The sequence below is a fragment of the Entelurus aequoreus genome, linkage group LG19 (assembly GCF_033978785.1).
Source record: "Entelurus aequoreus isolate RoL-2023_Sb linkage group LG19, RoL_Eaeq_v1.1, whole genome shotgun sequence".
NCBI classification, from domain to species: domain Eukaryota; kingdom Metazoa; phylum Chordata; class Actinopteri; order Syngnathiformes; family Syngnathidae; genus Entelurus; species Entelurus aequoreus.
This window is the reverse complement of record NC_084749.1, coordinates 33,679,545-33,699,369: the sequence shown is the minus strand read 5'-3', so window position 1 is coordinate 33,699,369 and position 19,825 is coordinate 33,679,545. Positions and strand designations below refer to the sequence as shown.

The following is a 19,825-nucleotide window of genomic DNA, read 5'->3' as shown; positions in this document are numbered from 1 at the left end:
TGTTATGTAAGAGGGCCGCTCTATGGTTAGCATGTCAGAACGTCTGTTTGGAGTTTGCATATTTTCCTTGTGCTTGCAAGGGTATTCTCTGGGAATTTCGACTTCACATCCCTAAAACATGCAGGCTAGGTTAATTGGAGACTTTGACATTGTTCATACTGTCTGTGTTTGTGACCTAATATTGACAGGGTCGCCTTGTAACCCAAAGTCAGCTGGGATAGGATTCTGTCTTGTACAACCATGCCCTTTTGAGTTACTTCCATCAAAAATGATGAAGGTGACATGTGTTGAGTGTTTTTTTTAATTTACAAGGTTTTGCAAAAACAGCATCATCAATTTCTGCAGAACTTTCAAGAGGTGTGTGTGGGTCAAGAAAAAAATATTTGAAGGTGTTTTTTCCACTTGATTACGGCATAATGAAACTGTCCACTTTAACCCTTTAGTCTACTGAATTCAAAACTACGTTAAGTGAAGAAAAACGAATGCGCTCAAAAAAAGTGTTGTAAGTCATATATTTATTTTTTATACATTTTTCAACAGCTTCATATCCAAAGATATAATTTTTTTATATATTTGTAATGTTTTTTTTATGTTTTATACTCTTGTTGTAAAAGCAAGACCCAAAATCTTTTATGATTGGGAAAAACACAAAATATGTAATATTTTCCAAAAATGAGTTGCAAAGGGGAATACTTTAGATTAAGTAATTCCAGCCTTTAATATGTCAATAATTCATGACAACACTGATTTTAATGCATTGCTATTTTTGGAACAATGACAGTTTTTCCCAAAATCTATCTCTATTCCTGCTCGCGGAAAAATGGACAAACTCATAAAAGTGTTACCGGTAATTGAGTCATGTATGATTTTTTTTGTTTTTATCTTTAAATTGCCTCAAATCTTTCAGCAGCTTCAGATCTAGCCATAGATATATTGTTATGTCTTTTATGTTTCATTCGGTTTTATTTAAACCAACAAACAAAAACTTTTATTTTTACTCTGGAAAAAACACAAAGTAGTGGTTAGCGCTTGTGCCTTTCTGCGAGATTAGCAACACTAAATCGGCCCTAGAGTGTGCATGTGAGTGATGGTTGTCTGTGTTGGCCATGCGATGAGACGGGTAGTCCCCCTGGGTTTACCCTGCCTTCCGCCCAAGTGCATCTGAGGTAGGCTCCAGCCCCCCTTGCAACCGCGATAGAGAAAAGTGATATAAAATGGATGGCTGTAAGCTATCGGTACCTATTTTTGCTGAAACTGAACATTTGTTGTAACGTAAATAACGTATAACTTATAATAAGACCACATGCATTTGAAGTTACATAACCACATTATCTGTCGTCATGATTCCCGGGCGCGGCGCCGCTGCTGCCCACTGCTCCCCAAGGGGATGGGTCAAATGCAGAGGACAAATTTCACCACATCTAGTGTGTGTGTGACAATCATTGGTACTTTAATCTTTAATCTTTAATGTAGTGGTTTAGTGGTGCCATTGCACATATACACACTGACAATGGACAAATAATTTCTTCAAAACTGCATTTTATACAATAATAATAATTTACACACCTCTCCAGTAATAACAACCCACCATGAGCGTTTTTTTATTATATTTAGGGTCGTTTGTTGGCAGATTTTTCAAATTAAATGAACAACTGTGTAAAAATGCATTATATGAATGAATAGTATGTCTCTTGTAGGGGTGTAACAACGATTTGATTCTATTCATTATTTGTGGTTGCCGATACGTATCGGTCGCGTCTTCTGCCTGTCCTATTGTCATCTGAACCAAGATTAAGCCTGCTAACAGGTGACCAATGAACACACACTTTAGTACTTCATTCTTTTTTCACTCCTAAGTCTGGTCTTGGCAGCAGTCTGCACTCTTTTCAGAGCCATTCCGGTTACCTTTGGTGTCGATGACTTTTTCATTATTGTACCACAACTTAACATTTCCCCTCTTACAAATACAAGTCTCAAATATTCTCTCGTAGCAGTCGACATGCCAGAATGTCAGCCAATTATAAGCCGCACAGTCAAGCATTCAGCCTGAAAGTCACTCAGCCATGCAACCAACAGCACAGTCAGCCACCATAGCGGTGATGGCAACCTGCTGCTCCTCTCAAATTGGCTCATTTTCCCCCTAGATCTCTGACATAATACCCACTTAAGTCCCTGTTTGGGCATTAAGCACAGCTTTTTACAACATCAATGCTTCCTTTGTGTTTGAAATCTTTCCGGTTGGCAGGCAGCTTAAGAAGTGAGGCCCCAGAGTCCTCAGGGTTGAACTTGCTGTTGTCTTTGACCATCAGAGTGAAAGATAGGCTGGGTGCCCTTTGCCCAAAGTCTACATTGATTATCTGCACGACAATGCAATAGTAGGTGGTCATTCTCTTGGTGTTAAGATCTGGTCAGACTGTTGATCTCAAGGGTGCCCTTTTTACTGTAGAACTGTAGAACTCCTCTATTAAGCCCACATTTGCATTTTCTCTCTTATTCTCCTATCCGGAATTTCTCTCATGTTGTCAACTTTTTCTGTCCCCAGGGCTTCTGAGAGGACTTCAGTCCTACATTTGCTCCTGAGCAGGCCTGTTTACATCCAGATCTGGGTTCCCCAACATTACTTGCTGAGAGAGACAACCAAGAGAAGCTGCTATGTCCGTCTCCATACTTTTTCAGACCACGGCCCATCTGAGAGCTCAGCTGTCCCACTGCTAGGCCAGGGGGCGCCAGAGAGGCCAGGAGACATGTTGGGACGGAGGCCCGGGGACCACTGCACTGAATTCTGTTACTTAAGCTGCTACTGTTGTAGCCATGGAAACGCTATGGAGGACTGCTGTGATCTGCACTGTCATCGTCGTAATGGGTGCCGCTGAGGTCGTAGGAGTTCACAGGGATGAGTTCTCTCAGTCACAAGGTGAGAGGAGACGATCGATTTGCTAGCATTCGACTTACCTACCTGTGTTCATTCACATTAGACTAAATGACACGAGACAAAATAGTCCCTAAAGTAGCAGTACAGGAGGTCTTCGGTCTACGGACGTTTTGTACCAACGACAGCGTTGTAAATTGTAAGTAAAAAGTCATACCTAAATTTGTATTGAAAGGACATATGAAATACAGTCATACAAATCTTAAATACATTAATTAAATGAAACAGACATAAGAGAGAACAACTCCCTACTTTTATACCATGTGGTTGTCTTGTGCAATGAAAAAGAGGAAGAGGCACGCTTATTGGGTGTGGGAAGTCTCAATAATGACATTATGCTGCTTAGTTATCACTGTCCATTTCATAGGAGCAGATCGTTTTACAATTTCAAGAATATCATCAGGATGTCATGATGGTTGCATCGATCAAAAGGCTCAGACCAAGCATGCAGCCAATATTGGATGACTTTTATCGCCTTTCGGAGTTATTTACAATGTTTAATTTCACTTCCCTGGTGATGACTTTCCTTTTCTTTGACATACTTCCTACTAGGCCAGGGGTCGGCAACCCGCGGCTCTAGAGCCGCATGTGGCTCTTTAGCGCCGCCCTAGTGGCTCTCTGGAGCTTTTTTAAAAATGTATGAAAAATGGAAAAAGATGAGGAAAAAAAAAAAGTTTTTGTTTTAATATGGTTTCCGTAGGAGGACAAACATGACGCAAACCTCCCTAATTGTTATAAAGCACACTCTTTATATTAAACATGCTTCACTGATTCGAGTATTTGGCGAGCGCCGTTTTGTCCTACTAATTTTGGCGGTCCTTGAACTTACTGTAGTTTGTTTACAAGTATAACTTTCTAGGACGTGTTTTATGCCACTTCTTTTTCTGTCTCATTTTGTCCACCAAACTTTTAACGTTGTGCATGAATGCACAAAGGTGAGTTTTGTTGATGTTATTGACTTTTGTGGAGTGCTAATCAGACATATTTGGTCACTGCATGACTGCAAGCTAATCGATGCTAACATGCTATTTAGGCTAGCTGTATGTACATATTGCAGCATTATGCCTCATTTGTAGCTATATTTGAAGTCATTTAGTTTCCTTTAAGTCATCTTAATTCAATTTATATCTCATGACACACTATCTGTATGTAATATGGCTTTTAATTTTTTGCGGCTCCAGACAGATTTGTTTTTGTATTTTTGGTCCAATATGGCTCTTTCAACATTTTGGGTTGCCGACCCCTGTACTAGGCGATATGGCCTAAAAATAAAATTTCAGATTTTTTTACAGAAAATTTGATTTAGGATTTTTTCCCCCTACTTTTTAAGGAAATCATTGAATACAGATGACAGAGATAATTCAAAACAAGTTTTTCTTTTATTTGATAAAAAAATAGTGGTTTGAATAGGGGTTCATCTTACTCTTACCCTTTACATACGCAAAGATAGTTTCCGCACGGTTGCTGTTTTTTTATTTTTACCAATGCACACGTGTTGAAAGGGCAATATCATTTGATGTGCATTTATCATAGAAAATGAATGACGGAAATGAATTTTTTTTTAATTAAAAACTATTTTCCCCTAAAATAAGCTATCAGGTGTTTTTACCCGATTACATTATTAATCAAACAAACTAATCAATAGATTAGTGGAATAGCTGCAGCCCTACTGCCATCAGAAAAATGACGGAGAAAAAGTTATAAAAAAAAAAAGGCACATTGTCCTTTCTCATTGTAGCTACGCTTGCCTACTAATTTGCGCGCATGTAACTATGTCTCGTTTTATTTTTTTGTATTGATTTATGGGAGTGCGTTATAATGAAATAACATCATAATGTACTGTAACTGAAAGTGCCTTCATGTGATCTCAAATCTCATTTACTCCTACATAATTATTTTCTGTACGATATACTATATCACCACATATACGATATTAAAAGTTCCAGAATGTACTGCAAAAATGATTAACTAATAAGGAGCACTAACACAGTGGTATTTTACTATACTTTGCTATAAGCTACCCCTGCCTTGCTTGTCCTCGCTGGAATGCACTCACTTTGCGTCACTGATTTTTTAGCTTCATGTTGTCCATCACTTTGTTATTTGACTATGCATTATTGTAGAGGTCGACCAATTGTTATTTTTCAGTGCCGATACCGATTATTTGTAGTCAAGGAGGCCAATAACCGACATTTGCAGCCAATATTATTTTGCAGTAGAAGTTATTTAAACAAGAATAGAATATATCAGTAAACAGCTAACATTATTTTTTACGAAACGTCAAACCAGTAGCGACTAGCCACATAATATTTTATGTGGTACTAATGTTGTGGTTATTTTAGCAGCAAAAAACATCAGCGTATTTCACAAACACCTTTATTATGTGCGTCTAAGAGGAGCATCGACATTTGGAATTCAAATTATGGGAAATCTCCTGGGAAACTTGGGGAAATATATGGGATTTCTCTACATCACAATAACTTGCCATCGACTCAATTTTATAGCAGTTTATGGATTTAATACATTGAAAGGTTTCTTTGTGAGGTACCCTGAACTATTGCAAACATTCAAATATAAACAATTCTGGGCTCCTTTATGTAGCTTATAGTGACATCATTTCTTCCTGGATGTTACAGAAAATATGACAATGTGTGAATTGCTGCCTGCTCTATTTTGGTATAAATTCTGGCATCATATGTGTGTACCGGTATATCAGTGTTTCCCATAAACTGCCAAGATACCTGTGGCAGTGGGGGCGTGGCTATGGGCGTGGCTATGGGCGTGGTCACCATTACATCATCGAGTAATTTGCATAATTTACTACAATGATTTGATTTTCTCTAAAAAGGCTAAAAAAAATTATACTTACTAATTAATAATAACAGTTTTGTTTTAAACGTCCATCCATCCATTTTACAATATAATTACAACACTTTATGTACATATTTATATACAGATTTGAACAATAAGTTATTCACTGAAATATATTTATTAATTGTGGTTCTTACAAAAAATATATCTTATAAAATATAAAAGCTAAAATGTCTCAAAGCTCTGCCCCTTTAATTAGTGCATACTAAATAATTTAACTTTAGCCTACTACTACAACCATATTATTTACCAGCAACATAAAGTGAAACAGAGGCAGAGGTGTCCTGCCACAGTCCGTAACAAATAAACAGAAAACAGTAGTGGTGGTAGATAGACACAGAGCTTCATCAAACATCTGATCCACTGAACAAAGAGCTCCAAAAATCTTGAACTTTAGACTGCCATCAGTTTTACTCCTTACACTTAACCATGTGTTTCCTACTGCCTGCAGACTTTGCACCCTTGTTATATACACATGTTGTGTTTCTAATATAAATACATTTAATAAAGTCAAATACAAATAAGGCAACAAGAGAAGTATCCTACACTTCTCTTTTGTAAAGTAAATCTGAACAGCCGATATGGGCATCTACATCAACTATATGATTTGCCTGAGAAGCTGGAGAGGACAAAAAAAATAATAATAATAATTTTATTTAAAAAAAAATTTTTTTTATTTTTATTTTTTTATTTGGGCGGACGTAATTCTTTCGTGGCGGGCCGCCACAAATAAATGAATGTGTGGGAAACCCTGTATATTGTATCTGCTGATGTAGTTGTAAAAGATAAAAAAGGCAGATACTGATAAAAAAAAAAATGCTGAATATCGGCGCCGATAATCGATCAATCTCTACGTTGCCACTTTGCTGACTGGAATACCTTGAGGTTTTTTTAGGGATGCACAATTTTTTGTTTTTTAAGCTGATACTTCAACTCATTTATGTCTTCTTTATTTTAATTTTTAGTGAACTGTAGTTTGTGCACACCTGGAGGTAGGAAAAACAAACAAATGTAGATTTGACTACGGTGGGAACGGCCTCCAGCCTTTCTTTGCGACAGGCGTCTTCATGGGCTTTCGGGGCATTGGGGTGTCGGGGTTGCTAGTGAGGTTTGATTGTGTTGAAGCTAGGACAGGGGGATTATATGGTTGTGATCGTTGATCGTGATTAATTTGAGTTCGATCACAGTGATCAGCTGGTAGCATATTTCCTCGATCAAACATGGCGGATGTGTCTGTTAGAAGTTACCGCAGTAGTAAACAGTAGGGAAGCAACAATGCTATATATGCTATGGTGTAATCCTGCTCAGAACAATCCACCTTCATTGACCGTGATCCTGTGTGTGTCTGTGACTGTGTGTGTGTTTTTGTCTGTTTGCGTGCGTGCGTGTTAGTGTGTGTGCGCGACCTCCCATTGCACCGTCGCGAAAGTGAGTCTCGTCACGACGTAATGAATGTTTTATCAGCGTTGTGCCTCTTCCCCTTAGACAGCTCGAAGTACAGCCCAGGGGAACAAAATAAAGACATAACGAATAATGACTAAAACTAGCATAGAAGTTGAAACACAATATTGAGAAAGAGCAGCGACTTTAGTGACAGACTTTACTTTAACTATCTGCTGCAGCTCAACAGTAATCCTGCCCAAAAATGCGGACTTGCAGGCACTATACTCTGCACTACAGACTACAGTATATGTGACTGTATTGGTTCCGACTGGGAGAATCAACACATCTACTAATTTAATCATAAAAGGCATTTTTATATCTAAATATTTTTAAATCAGACTTTTTATTTGTGTCTGCAAAGATTCCACTCCTCTGATCTAACATGTTCTAAAAATTAAAAAAAACCTCTGCAGACAGACACTTTGTGTTCCTTTATTTTGATTGTGGATAAAAAACATTTAGTTTTTGAAATAATCATTAAACTTGTTTTATGTTTTGGTATATATTATTTTACAGTACCTCAAATTCAAACTGCACTTTAATGTATTTTCATTTAATATAAGATACAGAATTTGGGTTTTGAAAACTCCACAATCTGGGTCACCGCTTGTTGTATGCCAAAGCACCAGTGAAAAGCACTGATGTAGACAAGTAAATAATAATAATCATTTACCCTTTGAAAGTGTTGTTTAATAAATGCTAACTTGAAGTAAAAGTCTTATAGTATTCACTACACCAATTATACTTTCTTTACTGCAGAATGTTAGTGATGACAAGCAAAAAAAACGAAAAAACTTTGAGAGGCAAAAAAGTTGTTTTCTTAACCCCCCCAAAACGTACCAAAAAAAGAAGCAAAACCGTGGCCGTAAAACCAGGTACGGACTGGAGCGAGGGTTACCTGTATCGTTGCACCTCTAGTAAGCACAATTATATTCATGAACAAAATGACAGTTGTCGGCTGTTAGCATATATTACTTCAATCAAACATGGTGGAAATGTTTGTTACAAGATACTGCAGTAGTAAACAGTAGGGATGCGGTTCTCGGTATAATCTTGCACGGGACAATTCACTTTAATATTAATAAAAATAAATTGTGATATTAATCAAGATCGGATGATATGAAAACATTAATTGTGATAATTTTTATGGCCACATCGTCCAGTCCTAGTTAAAGCCATTTTTGTAACCTCCTTAAGGGGTCAAAGGTTCAACAGTCAACTAAAGGTGGAACTAAATAGACTTCTTCAAATGTTTGGCAGCTCACACACACAACATACTTGCATGTCTTAAACTAGGCTAAACTCGAACTCAACCCCACACACCATGCTTTTGTGGCACCTCACACCTCGCCACACAGTTACATGCCTCTCTAGCATATGCACTGAGGTTAGAATGACTAAAATCCCTCAAAGGCAAACATATAAATCCCTTTAGTATCTGTCCCGTCATTCTAAACAATGATATGATTGTGTATATCTTAAACCTAACCTTTGACCCCTTCAAAGCTATCCGTCTCAAACAGTGTGCCATGCCACTTCCTTAGGAGATGCACTCCTTAATCTGTAACATGATGTGTGCTACATATGCTGCTTTTGCAGATACTTGGGACTTTTGGATTTATGAATATTATTTGTATCTACACATTTCACATTAAATACATGTCTAATATTTATTATGTATTTAATATCTGTTTACTGACTTATGATATATTTAATTTATTTACTTATTTATGTTATGGGTCACACTTCTGCTGCGTCTCCTCCTGTTGCGTGCCCTTACGAGCGCACCGCGGGCCACGCCCACGGGCGCTCTCTCTCTGCTGCAAGCGCGCTTCCGTGCGGCTGCAAACGCTCGGCAATCTACGCACCTGTCCATGATGAGCGATCAGCCTTCTTAAACCAGCGCAACCTGAGATCCGACGCCAGAACGTAGCTTCTCGTATCCAGTACAGTAAGCCCATACGTTTCTCGCTCTCCTACATGTGCATTTGTTCTCCCTGTGCTTCCTTCCCGTCGTTCTCATCGTCTCCTGTGTTGTGTCTTCTCCAGCTCCCCGTCATCCTTCCTCGTGGTCAAGCTGTGTGCTTTGTCACTTTGGACCTCCCTGTGGAACCCCCTTGCCTTCCTGGATTTTCGACCGCACGCCTGTCACCCGACCACGACGCCGCGCTCCTGTCCTTGACTATCCGCCTGTCCTCCGACACTCGAGCCTGCCTTGCCCTTATTTGGACTTCCGCCTGGATCAACACTCACCTTCAACACCCTCTGACAACCACGCTCAGATAAGTGCTCGCATTTAGTCACACCACATCTCTTTGGTTTAATTACACATCTCATTTACACACCAAGCTGTTAATAAACAAGCTGACAGCGAAACGACGTCATATCTCTGTCGTCTTCTTCTCCCGATATCACGTCACAGTACGTTCTGGCCATGTCAGAACCAGACGGAAAAGACATGACGCGTACCCCGCTCACCTCCAGAGCCTCCCCTGTACCAAGTATCACAGGTGTGCACACGGCACTCCAGCAGCACCAAGAGCGCTTTTGTGTACTGGAGAACAAGCTCGATGCTGCTTTTGCTAACATTTTAGCTCGACTGGAATTGATTTCCCCAGGCTCCTCCGCTCAGCCGATACCCGAGCAAGCCGCCCCTGCCGCTGCAGCCCCCATGCCGCCGCTCCCATCCTGCGAGCCGAAGATCGCTAGTCCCAGAGCTTTTGAGGGGGATTTTGAGCTTTGCCGTGGCTTCCTGGTCCAGTGTGACATGGTGTTTCGTCATCAGCCCTCCCGCTACACTTCTGACGGGGCCAAGATAGCTTTTATTTTTTCACTGTTGACCGGAAGGGCTCTCCAGTGGGCAACGGCAGCTGTTGACCGCAACCTTAGTCTCAGCACAAACTTTGCTGCTTTTCGTGCTGAGTTCCGGGCAGTTTTTGACCACCCCGCTGAGGGAGGAGACGCCGCCTCACGTCTTCACTCCCTCCAGCAAGGTTCTCGTTCTGTAACGGACTACACTCTCGAGTTCCGCACCCTGGCCGCCGACAGCGGGTGGGATAACAAGGCCTTGCTGAGCGCCTACCGTCGGGGCCTCTCTGACGAAATAAAGGACGGATTGTTGCGTGACCGACCAGCCACCTACCATGACCTCATCCAGCTGGCCCTGCTTATACACCAAAGACTAAGGGAACGAGCAGCAAAACGAAGACTTGCTGCCCGTGAGAGGACCAGACGGCCGGCGTGGGAAAATCGGACCGCTTCCTACTCCCCTACCGCGGCCAAAGCTCGGGATGAGGGCGCTCACTTGGTGGACCAGTCTGGCTTTTTCCCTGCACCTACCAGCGGGGTGGAACCCATGCAGTTGGGCAGGACTCGACTTGCCACGGAGGAACGGGAGAGGAGGTTCCGGCAGCGCCTCTGCCTCTACTGTGGGTGTGCGGGTCACGTGATCAAGACCTGCCCCACACGACCAAAAGATCAGGCTCACTAGTTAGGGGAGTACTTGTGAGCCACACCATCTTTCCCCAGAGCAATAGTGACCCTGGCATTCTTTTCCCCGCAACGTTGTCCTGGAAGACTAAAAGACTGAAGGTGGGAGCATATTTGGACTCTGGAGCAGATGAGAGTTTAATGGACCGTGATTTCGCCTGTCAAGCCGGGATTGAGCTTCTGCCTCTGGACAAGTCCTTACCAGCTCAGGCCTTGGATGGGCATCCCCTGGGACCCATCACCCACCGTACCGCACCAGTCACTCTTACCCTGTCTGGCAACCACACTGAGCAAATTAGCTTGTTGATCCTCAAGGCCCCTGTCGCCCCTCTTGTCCTCGGCCGTTCTTGGCTTCGCCAGCACGACCCCCAGATTTCCTGGATCTCAGGGAGGATCCTAGCCTGGAGCACGGCTTGCCATGCAAACTGCCTCACAGCAGCAGACCCCGTCTCGGAGAACCCCAAGCTCAAGTCTTCCCCATCTGACCTATCTGGGGTTCCCGCTGTCTATCATGACCTCGCTGCTGTATTTAGTAAGGAACAGGCACTTTCACTACCCCCGCACAGGCCATACGACTGTGCCATTGATCTCATACCCGAAGCAGTACTCCCCTCTAGCCGCCTGTATAACCTATCCATACCCGAGAAAAAGGCCATGTCAGACTACATCACGGAATCACTCGCATCTGGTATCATCAAACCCTCTAAATCACCGGTAGCCGCTGGATTCTTCTTTGTCGGAAAGAAGGATGGGTCCTTACGTCCGTGCATCGACTACCGCAAACTCAACCTCATCACGGTCAAGAACCGGTATCCCCTACCACTCATGAGCTCTTCTTTCGAACCTCTTGCCCCTGCTACAGTTTTCACCAAGCTGGACCTCCGTAATGCATACCATCTTGTCCAGATTAGGAAGGGGGACGAATGGAAGACGGCCTTTAACACGCGAAGTCCCAGAGAAGGGTCAATTGACATTTTTACCTAGAAAACACACAAGAGGGTCATTTGACCCCTAGTCCCCCCTGTGGACACTCCTTTTGTTATGAAAATGTGGCTGTTAGTGGCACACGGCAGGGGGCCACTTGAGCCTGTGTGGGGGAGGGGACCTTACAGCTCAAGCTTTAGTTCTGAGGTAGGTTGTGTGTGTTTTTGCAAGGATCAACAGAATGAAGGGATCAACACTCTGACATTTATTGTTAAAAAAAATACAAAACAAAACATATTTACAAAGAATGAAAAAGCAACTGTTTTCCCAGTTTTGGTGTGGAGGTTTGTTGCAGAAGCAATTGTTATTTTTGTGTGCCAAAAATAGTTTTAAAAAAAAAATTTACAAAGAAAAAAGCATATTTACAAAGAATGAAAAACCATGTCCATGTAAACGTGACTGACATACATTTGAGCAGTCACTCACAATCCTGGCACTGCCATTGCTCCTTTCGGCATTTCCCACATGTATAATTTTTCTGTCTACCTAGACAAACTGCCCCTAACAGCCTCATTACCATAACAAAATGAGTGATTAGTGTATTCGGGAAAAGCGTCGGGCCAAATGACCCCTCTCTGGGTCTTCTAGGTAGACAGAAAAATGCTGGGACTTCTAGTGTTAACACACACTTGGGTCACTTTGAGTACCGGGTCATGCCCTTCGGCCTGACCAACGCCCCAGCCGTTTTCCAGACTCTTGTTAACGACGTGCTCGAGAAGTTTGTGGTCGTTTATCTTGATGATATTCTGATTTTCTCTCACAACCTGCAGGACCATCAACAGCACGTCCGCCTTGTTCTCCAGCGCCTCCTTGAGAATCGTCTTTTCGTCAAGGAAGAGAAGTGCGAGTTCCATTCGTCATCAGTTAACTTCTTGGGTCACATCATCGAGAAGGGTAACATCCGAGCCGACCCCAAGAAGGTCAAGGCAGTGGTGGATTGGCCCCAACCCACCACTCGTACTGAGCTTAGGAGATTCTTAGGCTTTGCGGGTTTCTACCGTCGCTTCATACTCGACTTCAGCAAAATAGCCGCACCCCTTCACACGCTAACTTCAATCAATCAATCAGCTTTATTTGTCCATTCTTACATGTACAAGACACATAAGAACTGAAATTACATTTTCGGCACAATCCCGCTAAGAGCAGACATACGTTACAGGGAGACAAGACGGGACCGCCAACGGATCAGCCTCACTTGGGCGCTCCTTAAAAAGGTGGGAAAAAGGTGACATTGGGGAAGGGGGGAAGTAAAAAAAAATATCAGTCTGAGGCTGGACCCTCAGGAATGGTCCAGACTGAGTCCGAGGAAAAAAACCTCACATAGCATGGCACACATAAACATGGTACATGTAATCACAACAGCTCGCAACAGAGTCATCCAACAGGGCTTTGGAGGCCGGCAGCTGCTGTTGAGCGCTGCTCAGCCCCCACAACCCCGGAGGAATTAAGCAGTGGTGAAGGCGTTGATTTGGGGAGGGGTGTGTGCGTGCATGTATGCCCAATTAACTTGGGTGAGATGTTGGAATTGTCTTTATGGGCCGAGGCCGGCCCCAAGAGTTCAAGAGTTCAAGAGTCCGACCCAGGTGCTTTTGAAAAAAAGGGAAAGGTCAAAAGCGTCCATCTTTGAGGAGTCCTCAGGGGAGTGTTTTCAAACAGCCTGTTCCTCAAGGCCATTCGAGGGAGTCAAATCGTAGATTAAGATGTTGTTTTTTCTTCGAGCAGTCAAAACAATGACATTCCTGCTCTGTATGCTGGCTCTGACAATTCCAATTTATTCTTTCTATAACTTCATCAAGATGGAATCTACCTTGCGATTCAAATCAGCAATCGCTCCAGTCTGTGATCCCACAGCACGACCCAATCCTTCCATTGCGTTGAACAGCCTGTTGGCCCCTTGAGTGGCTGCCATCGTCTTCCGAATTTGACGATACACCAGAGCAATGCCCAGCCCAATCAGCAAATGCCCTGCGATCACAGCTCCAAATAGGTAGATGTCTTCCACGTCCTCGATGGAAAGGACTGAGAGGCACATGATTCTCCAAGTATTCCAGGAATCTCTCACGTACCCCGCAGCAATGGTTCCATCAGGGCAGCCAGGCTCCCCCGAACCTCTTTTCCTTGTCGAAAAGACTGTGTCAATTGCGTCGAGAGTCCAGTTGATCAAATTCATTTTGATGTTTAGATTTGAGGACAGCTCAAGAAAAGAGGCTTCAAAATAGTTCAGACAAGACAAAAACAAAGAGAGCAAGCAGGGAAGGAGGGAGCGGAGAAAAATGCGACCGCCCTCACCAGAGGCAAGACAGAATGAATGAACTTCTACCAATACAGTTTTTGTCTGGAACAAGGAGGCAGACAGCGCATTCTTGAGCCTCAAGAGGAATTTCAGTTCCGCTCCCATCCTGGTACACCCTGACCCTGACAAGCCGTTCACGGTGGAAGTAGATGCATCTGATTCTGGGATTGGAGCAGTATTGTCCCAAAGAGCTAATGAGAATAATGTTTTGCACCCTTGTGCGTTCTTTTCCAGACGCCTAACCCCAGCCGAGAGGAACTATGATGCAGGGAACCGAGAACTGTTGGCCGTCCACGAAGCTTTGGTTGAATGGAGACACTGGCTGGAGGGGGCTAAACATCCGTTCCTGGTCCTGACCGACCACCGCAACCTTATTCACATCCGTTCCGCAAAGAGACTTAATGACAGGCAAGCACGCTGGTCACAGTTCTTCGGTCGATTCAATTACACTCTCACCTACAGACCCGGTTCACGCAATGGCAAGGCTGACGCTCTTTCGCGGATCTTCTCTGAGGAACCCACAACTAGACAAACTGCAGAGACCATCCTTCCCCCGAACCGCATCTTCGGGATGGTAACTTGGGAAATCGAGGGCCTGGTCAGGACGGCGCTACGGTCCGACCCTGGTCCTGGGAACGGACCCCCCAATAGACTTTTTGTTCCGCAACCCTTAAGGAGCAAGGTACTCGACTGGGCACATTCAAGTCTGTTTACATGTCATCCCGGAATCCACAGATCGCTATCATTCATTCGACACCGCTTCTGGTGGCCTTCCATGGAGGTGGATACTCGCGAATTCATCGCCGCCTGCTGCATCTGCGCCCGGAACAAGGCAGACCACTGCCCTCCTGCTGGACTCTTACATCCCCTTCCGATCCCGAGTCGACCTTGGTCACACATCGCTCTTGATTTTATTACTGGACTTCCCCCCTCTAAAGGTAACACCACAATCCTCACCATAATCGACAGGTTTTCCAAGGCGGCCCATTTCATACCCTTGCCCAAACTCCCATCCTCGGCCGAGACCACAGAACTGCTCGTTCAGCATGTGGTTAGAATTCACGGGATCCCCACCGACATTGTGTCTGATCGTGGTCCCCAATTTATTTCCCGGGTCTGGCAAGCTTTCTGCAAGGGGATTGGAGCCACGGTCAGCCTGACTTCTGGCTACCACCCCCAGAGCAATGGACAAGCGGAAAGGGCCAACCAGGGGGTGGAGACCATGCTGCGCTGTATGGCTGCTCAACAGCCCAACTCCTGGTGCAAGTTCATTCCATGGGTGGAGTACTCCTTTAACTCCATGACCTGGAGTTAACTGGTATGTCCCCTTTTGAATGCTGGCAAGGTTTTCAACCTCCTCTATTTCCCTCCCAGGAGATCGAAGTGGCAGTTCCTTCCACCAGAGCTCACCTGAGACGATGCCGCAAGGTGTGGAGGTCTGCCCGCGCTGCCTTATTGAAGGCATCTGAGAAGATGCGTCGTAACGCCAACCGGCGGCGCATCCCAGCTCCCGACTATCAGCCCGGACAGCAGGTGCTGTTACGGGCCAAGGACCTTCACTTCCCGATATCCTCTCAGAAGTTAGCACCACGTTTCGTTGGACCTTTTACAGTCAGATCCAGAGTCCATCCTGCCGCAGTTTGCCTGGACCTTCCTGGGTCCATGAGATCCCACCCGGTGTTTCACGTGTCTCAGGTAAAACCAGTAACCAACAGTTCACTGTCGCCCCCCATCCCTTCCCCCCCTCCGCCTAGGGTTCTCGAGGATGGGGACCAGGTGTGGACCGTCAGGGAGATTCTCAAGGTCCGACGACAAGGAAGAGGATGGGTCTACCTCGTGGACTGGGAGGGCTATGGACCTGAGGACAGATCATGGGTCCCGGCTTCTTACATCGCCGACCCTTCCCTTATTGAAGATTTTTACCGAACTCACCCTGAGGCACCCCGAAGCTCGTCGGGAGTCTCGCATAAGGGGGGGGTCCTGTTATGGGTCACACTTCTGCTGCGTCTCCTCCTGTTGCGTGCCCTGACGAGCGCACCGCAGGCCACGCCCACGGGCGCTCTCTCTCTGCTGCAAGCGCGCTTCCGCGCGGCTGCAAACGCTCGGCAATCTACGCACCTGTCCATGATGAGCGATCAGCCTTCTTAAACCAGCGCAACCTGAGATCCGACGCCAGAACGTAGCTTCTCGTATCCAGTACAGTAAGCCCATACATTTCTCGCTCTCCTACATGTGCATTTGTTCTCCCTGTGCTTCCTTCCCGTCGTTCTCATCGTCTCCTGTGTTGTGTCTTCTCCAGCTCCCCGTCATCCTTCCTCGTGGTCAAGCTGTGTGCTTTGTCACTTTGGACCTCCCTGTGGAACCCCCTTGCCTTCCTGGATTTTCGACCTCACGCCTGTCACCCGACCACGACGCCGCGCTCCTGTCCTTGACTATCCGCCTGTCCTCCGACACTCGAGCCTGCCTTGCCCTTATTTGGACTTCCGCCTGGATCAACACTCACCTTCAACACCCTCTGACAACCACGCTCAGATAAGTGCTCACATTTAGTCACACCACATCTCTTTGGTTTAATTACACATCTCATTTACACACCAAGCTGTTAATAAACAAGCTGACAGCGAAACTACGTCATATCTCTGTCGTCTTCTTCTCCCGATATCACGTCACAATTTATTCACTGTTCTGTTACAAACAGATAACATAGAAATGGGATATAACTGCTATGACATGAAATGGAGTAGGATTAAATAAGCGGTGCTTCTTCCTACTCCTTTTTGGATGTGCTGTAATGAAACAACTGGAAATAGGTGATGCATTACATTGTAATTGTACTGTATGCATGTTTGAAGTAAACTGAAACCAATTAACATTTCAGCATAGAAGAAGAAAATATCTTTTATAAGTCCCCGAAAAGTGTTGTATTAAGCAGAGAAACTTCAAATAAATCATCGGCAACTCTGCAACAGTAATTTAATTAATTAAAAATGCGCTTAACTCTATTGCACCTGTATGTATTTGTGTAATGCATTTGTGTAATAACCACAAAGTATATTTTAGCCTGTTTACAATTCAAAACATTGAGTTCCATTATGTGTTTGTATTTCAGCAATGCTTCAAAGTCCACTTTAACTGTTTGGATCAAAAACAATTGCATATAATGTGGGAGAAACGGAGTAAAATGTTAAAACATGTCCTATGTCCTAAGTCACTGGGTGCAGTGGTTTCTAGAGTACAGTTTATTTTCTTAGTGTCTGTGTGTTTGTGTAAGGACATGAGAGGACTAATATGGCTATTCAGCCAGGCTGAAGCAAGAGGTTGGGACCTTTTGGGGTACCTTTATTTTTCTTGATCCTTAGTTACTTTGGAACAAGTGGAACGATGTAATTCATACAATGTACATATTGCATAAATAATGTCCGGTGTTATATAAACACAGTGGTTTAAAGTTACAGGCTACTATTATTTAAAGGGGACCTATGATTATTTAAATCTACATTTAAAACACTTCCTTGTGGTCTTTTCACGGACGGGCCTTCCACGTGTGGCAGATAAAAACAGCAAAAATAAGTGCATGAAAAATATAACTCATCATAAAGCTGAATACATGGAAGCCCTGGCCTTTTTCCCTTTGCAAATAAGCTCCAAAGACTTTTGTTTTTTATTCAATTTTGCAAGCTTATTTTTTGGCTAACGTATCTGATGCGTTTTTCATATGTCAGCGTCAAGGACAAGCGCATAGATATATGATAAAACTAGATATACTTGCCATTTGTTTAATTTATATGGTTTTCTATGGATTTGTATCTCTATGGATTTGTATTTCTATTCTAAAAGAGATGTATTCATGTTTTATGCACTATTTCATACATAAATACACTTTTGTATGCTTTTTGGTGCATTTCTCAATGCTAAACACATGTTAATGGTAATGGCGTGGCGAAGTTGGTAGAGTGGCCGTGCCAGTAATCGGAGGGTTGCTGGTTACTGGGGTTCAATCCCCACCTTCTACCATCCTAGTCACGTCCGTTGTGTCCTTGGGCAAGACACTTCACCCTTGCTCCTGATGGGTCCTGGTTAGCGCCTTGCATGGCAGCTCCCGCCATCAGTGTGTGAATGTGTGTGTGAATGGGTGAATGTTGAAATACTGTCAAAGCGCTTTGAGTACCTTGAAGGTAGAATACCGCTATACAAGTATAACCTATTTATCATTTATCATTACTTGTGTAATAAGGCTATGTGCAACAATAACAGCGTGTATTTTCTTCCTGCAGCACACTTATATGCAACAATTTAACACACTTGTTATGGTACAGTGGGGGAAGAAGACGGCACGGAGGCAATGGACGTCATTTAGCTCTATTTATTACAAATACAATATTATGAAGTGTGAAACTAACCAAAATATGTATGGCGCGACTATGTGTTGTGATTATCGGAGGAGCGTTACCGGGAGTGTTGAGCGAGGTGCGGAAGTCCAACGGGGCGAGGTAAGCTCAGAGGTCCAAGAGCCAGGCGTCAAAGTCCGTGTCCAGGCGGGAGGTCGAGATCCAAAGAGGCGGCCAGGGAACCAGAGTGAATACGGGGAGATGAGACACACAGTTCGTCACCAGGAAACGGAGGAATGCTGCTAGATGGCGACACAGGAACACAAGACAAATGAACACGGAGGGGGAGAAACAGAGAGCGAGAGAGTGTACATAGAGCTAGACGTGTCAGCTTACTGTACGGAACAGGTAGCTGCGTTCTGGCCCGGAACGCAGTTTTGCTCTGGCTTAAGAAGCGCAGGGGACTCATCAGCATCAGGTGTGTTGATTGCTGATTGATTGCAGCTGCTGGCTGCAGCAGGAGATGAGCGCCCAAGGGGCGTGTCCCGAAGCACGCTCAGCGGAGCGCACTGAGGAATGTGCAGCGGCATGCACAGCGGCATGCGCCTGCGCCGTGACAACACTTGCACTATAGCACTTCTCCATCTGCCGTATGGACTTTACCTACAATGGTGATTTTATTGTTGATCTGCCCTGAGCTGCTGAGGTCGTACAGCAACTTATGTTTTTATGGGTCTCCCATTTTATTTTATTATATTATTATATCAAAATGTTTGTATTTTATCGTACTGGTTATGTCTGATGTTCGTGCAGTCTAACTTAACTTTGTATGGCCCTTGTTGTATATACCTTTTAATCTGCTGGAGACTGCAGATGGAAATTAGTGTTTGACTACAATCTGGCACATATAGATGTTATATGTTCCTTAATGTGCATCGTCCCATGTAACAAAGATATAACAAATGGCGATTTCCTATCAGGAGTTTTATTATACACCTATGAACAAGCTTGTTGATTTGTGGAACAGGTTAAAGTTTAATCAGAGAAAATGCGGTTGTTTATAAATGATTTATTGATTCTGAGCGGCCCTGTAGCAAATGCGTCACAAAACGTTACCGGTCCCCAGACCAGTGATTGGGGTCCACTGGTCTAGCTAATATGTATTGGTTATGCTTTGGTGTACATTTTGTTTCAAGTCACATTTATAACCATTTTTTTGAGGCAACATGTCTGTTTTTAAAGGCATTCCCAAATTGCAAAAAAAAACTTGACCCCTCCCCCTCCAAAAGTATCATAATTAATTTTTTGGAGAATGAACATTAACCATATAACTTGAAGTCGTTACCGCTATTTTTTTCCCCAGACAAGGTTAAAAATAAACTTCAGAAACATTTTATAGATTCACTCGGTCACAACATTAGGTACACCTGCACACTCTCCGATCAATTCAGACTCTGCATTAAAAACAGCTGCTTTTAGCAGAAATTA

At 43.7% G+C, this 19,825-nt stretch overlaps 2 protein-coding genes across 2 annotated transcripts in view; both read left to right on the top strand.

Annotated features, from left to right (window-relative positions):
* The window catches only part of adamts10 (ADAM metallopeptidase with thrombospondin type 1 motif, 10), a 127,132-nt gene that overhangs the window by 28,562 nt on the left and 78,745 nt on the right, over nt 1–19,825 (top strand). The window contains exon 2 of the mRNA XM_062028363.1: nt 2,543–2,914. Coding sequence (XP_061884347.1) covers nt 2,812–2,914 — 103 coding nt within the window. The 5' untranslated portion in view covers nt 2,543–2,811. The remainder of the gene's footprint in view (nt 1–2,542; nt 2,915–19,825) is intronic.
* On the top strand, nt 13,873–16,605 carry LOC133635300 (uncharacterized). The gene is made up of 2 exons (XM_062028364.1): nt 13,873–16,210; nt 16,309–16,605. Exon 1 carries the CDS (start codon nt 15,330–15,332, stop codon nt 16,155–16,157), a length of 828 nt encoding a protein of 275 aa, XP_061884348.1. The 5' UTR covers nt 13,873–15,329; the 3' UTR covers nt 16,158–16,210; nt 16,309–16,605.

Coding starts and splice junctions, on each gene's coding strand:
- LOC133635300 (XM_062028364.1), top strand. CDS start 15,330: ATGTCCCCTTTTGAATGCTGGCAAGGTTTTCAACCTCCTCTATTTCCC.